Source organism: Limulus polyphemus, unplaced genomic scaffold (genome assembly GCF_000517525.1).
Source record: "Limulus polyphemus unplaced genomic scaffold, Limulus_polyphemus-2.1.2 Scaffold10032, whole genome shotgun sequence".
NCBI lineage: Eukaryota > Metazoa > Arthropoda > Merostomata > Xiphosura > Limulidae > Limulus > Limulus polyphemus.
The window spans coordinates 21,183-23,777 of NW_013675642.1; the positions used below are offsets into that span (position 1 = coordinate 21,183).

At 29.1% G+C, this 2,595-nt stretch overlaps 1 protein-coding gene across 1 annotated transcript in view; it reads left to right on the forward strand.

The window, feature by feature from the left end:
- The window catches only part of LOC106476198 (solute carrier family 13 member 2-like), an 8,972-nt gene extending 6,590 nt beyond the window's left edge, over positions 1-2,382 (forward strand). Inside the window, exon 4 of the mRNA XM_013936865.2 lies at positions 2,231-2,382. Coding sequence (XP_013792319.2) covers positions 2,231-2,381 — 151 coding nt within the window. The 3' untranslated portion in view covers position 2,382. The remainder of the gene's footprint in view (positions 1-2,230) is intronic.
- Positions 2,383-2,595: the final 213 nt, after the last annotated feature.

Genomic DNA, 2,595 nt, shown 5'->3' on the forward strand with positions numbered 1-2,595 from the left:
TTTTTTTTTTTTTTTTTGGTAATGTTACTTTACATTGGAGAAGTAACTTGCACTGGCAAGTCTAAGAGAATGACAGATTTTGAAATCTTAAATTTACTGTTTAGGGTTAACTTGAAACACCTTAACACAACAAAAACCTATGATTCCGCTAGTAATAACTAACATTTTTTAAGTCTTATATAACAATGATATTAAAATATACGAAATATGTTTTTTTTTCATATTCTAACAATATTTTCGTTAATCTTTGATGCAACTATTTCTAGGAAGAAAGGTTATGTATAGAGATTATCTTCATGTTAAAAAATAATCTAGGAAAAACTGAATATAAAAGTAATCCGGAAGTAAAATATATGTCAAATTATTTCCAAGTTTTAGCTAATGACAGCAAACTAAACATTCAACTTACTTTTAAGTGTGTTACTTTAGCTGAAAAAGAATTTAAATCCTTTCTTTTAAATCGCTGTTTATATTTGGATTGATCTCATTGGTTGTAGACTGCTGTTTACACTTAGATTAACCTCTTTAGTGGTCAGTTATCAGGTTGTATATTGCTGTTTACACTTAGATTAACCTCTTTAGTGGTCAGTTATCAGGTTGTATATTGCTGTTTACACTTAGATTAACCTTTTTAGTGGTCAGTTATCAGGTTGTAGATTGCTGTTTACACTTAGATTAACCTCTTTAGTGGTCAGTTATCAAGTTGTAAATCGCTGTTTACACTTAGATTAACCTCTTTAGTGGTCAGTTATTAGGTTGTATATTGCTGTTTACACTTAGATTAACCTCTTTAGTGGTCAGTTATCAGGTTGTAGATCACTGTTTACACTTAGATTAACCTCTTTAGTGGTCAGTTATCATGTTGTAGATTGCTGTTACACTTAGATTAACCTCTTTAGTAGTCATTTATTAGGTTGTAGATTGCTGTTACACTTAGATTAATCTCATTAGTGGTCAGTTATTAGGTTGTAAGCTGTTGTTCACACATGGAATAACCCCATAAGTTGTCAGTTATTAGGCTACAGGTTTCTGTTTACAATTAAATAAACAACTTTAGTGGTCAGTTATTAGGTGTTAAGTTACTGTTTATACTTGGATCTACCTCTTTAGTGGTCAACTATCAAGGAATAGATTACTCTTGGTTCTCCCCCACCCTCTTTCTGTCATAGTAGTCAGTTATCAGGTTTTAAGTTGCAATCTACACTTGGCTTAACCTCTGTAGTGGTCAGTTGAGAGTTTGTCCATTTTGAATATTTTTAAACTTTCTTAGGCAAAATTATATCACAGTCTATGTAATACAGATTGAGTATCTTTGGGCTTTATTGGAATTCTCTTTATGCTAATTACTGTGAATATTTTCATGTTGATGTTAGGTTTTAATGCCAATTACTTTAAATAACTTTCTGTTTGTCTGTCATTGAAGTTACTGATAGTTACTTTGGTTAGTTTTAGAATTATTTTAGAAAAAATTGTTTGTTTGTATTGTTTAAGCACAAAACAGCAAAATGGGCTATCTGTATTATACCAACTTTAGGGTATGAACTCTGAATTCTAGGATCTATCTAATTGTTTGTACAATGATTTTTGGTTTAATTAATCTCTTTAAGCATTTTAATACTGATATTTTGATCATATTGATCCCTTTATTTAATCTTACCTCAACATTAGGATTTGTACTGATCTCTCTGACATAGGAAGTTTATGTTAATCACATTAATAAATTTCAGGTTGATGTTTGTGTTTATGTTAATAAAATTAATAAATTTCAGGTTGATGTTTGAGTTTATGTTAATCACATTAATAAATTTCAGGTTGATGTTTGGGTTTATGTTAATAACATTACTAAGTTTCAGGTTGATGTTTGGGTTTATATTAATAAATAATAAGTTTTCAGGCTGATGTTTGGGTTTATTTTAATAACATTAATAAATTTCAGGTTGATGTTTAGACTTATGTTAATCACATTAATAAATTTCAGGCCTGAAAATTATTAATTTTATTAACATAAACCCAAACATCAACCTGAAATTTATTAATGCGATTAACATATACCCAAACATCAGCCTGAAATTTATTAATGTGATTAACATATACCCAAACATCAGCCTGAAATTTATTAATGTGATTAACATAAGCCTAAACATCAGCCTGAAATTTATTAATGTTATTAAATTAAACCCAAACATCAGTTGATGTTTGTGTTTATGTTAATAAAATTAATAAATTTCAGGTTGATGTTGGGGTTTATGTTGACTAGTACAATCTTGTCTATGTGGATTGGACCTACCCCTACTGTAGCTATGATGATCCCTATTGTAGACTCTGTATTAAAAGAACTGGACAATTCCATTGAACTCCCAAGTATGACCTTAAACTATTGAACAAATCATTTGTGAAACGTAAAATATACATATTATTTAAACCTTAGTAAGTTCAGGCTTTCCAAGTATAACCTTAAACAACTGAACAAATCATTTGTGAAACGTAAAATATACATATTATTTAAACCTTAGTAAGTTCAGGCTTTCCAAGTATAACCTTAAACAACTGAACAAATCATTTGTGAAACGTAAAATATACATATTATTTAAACCT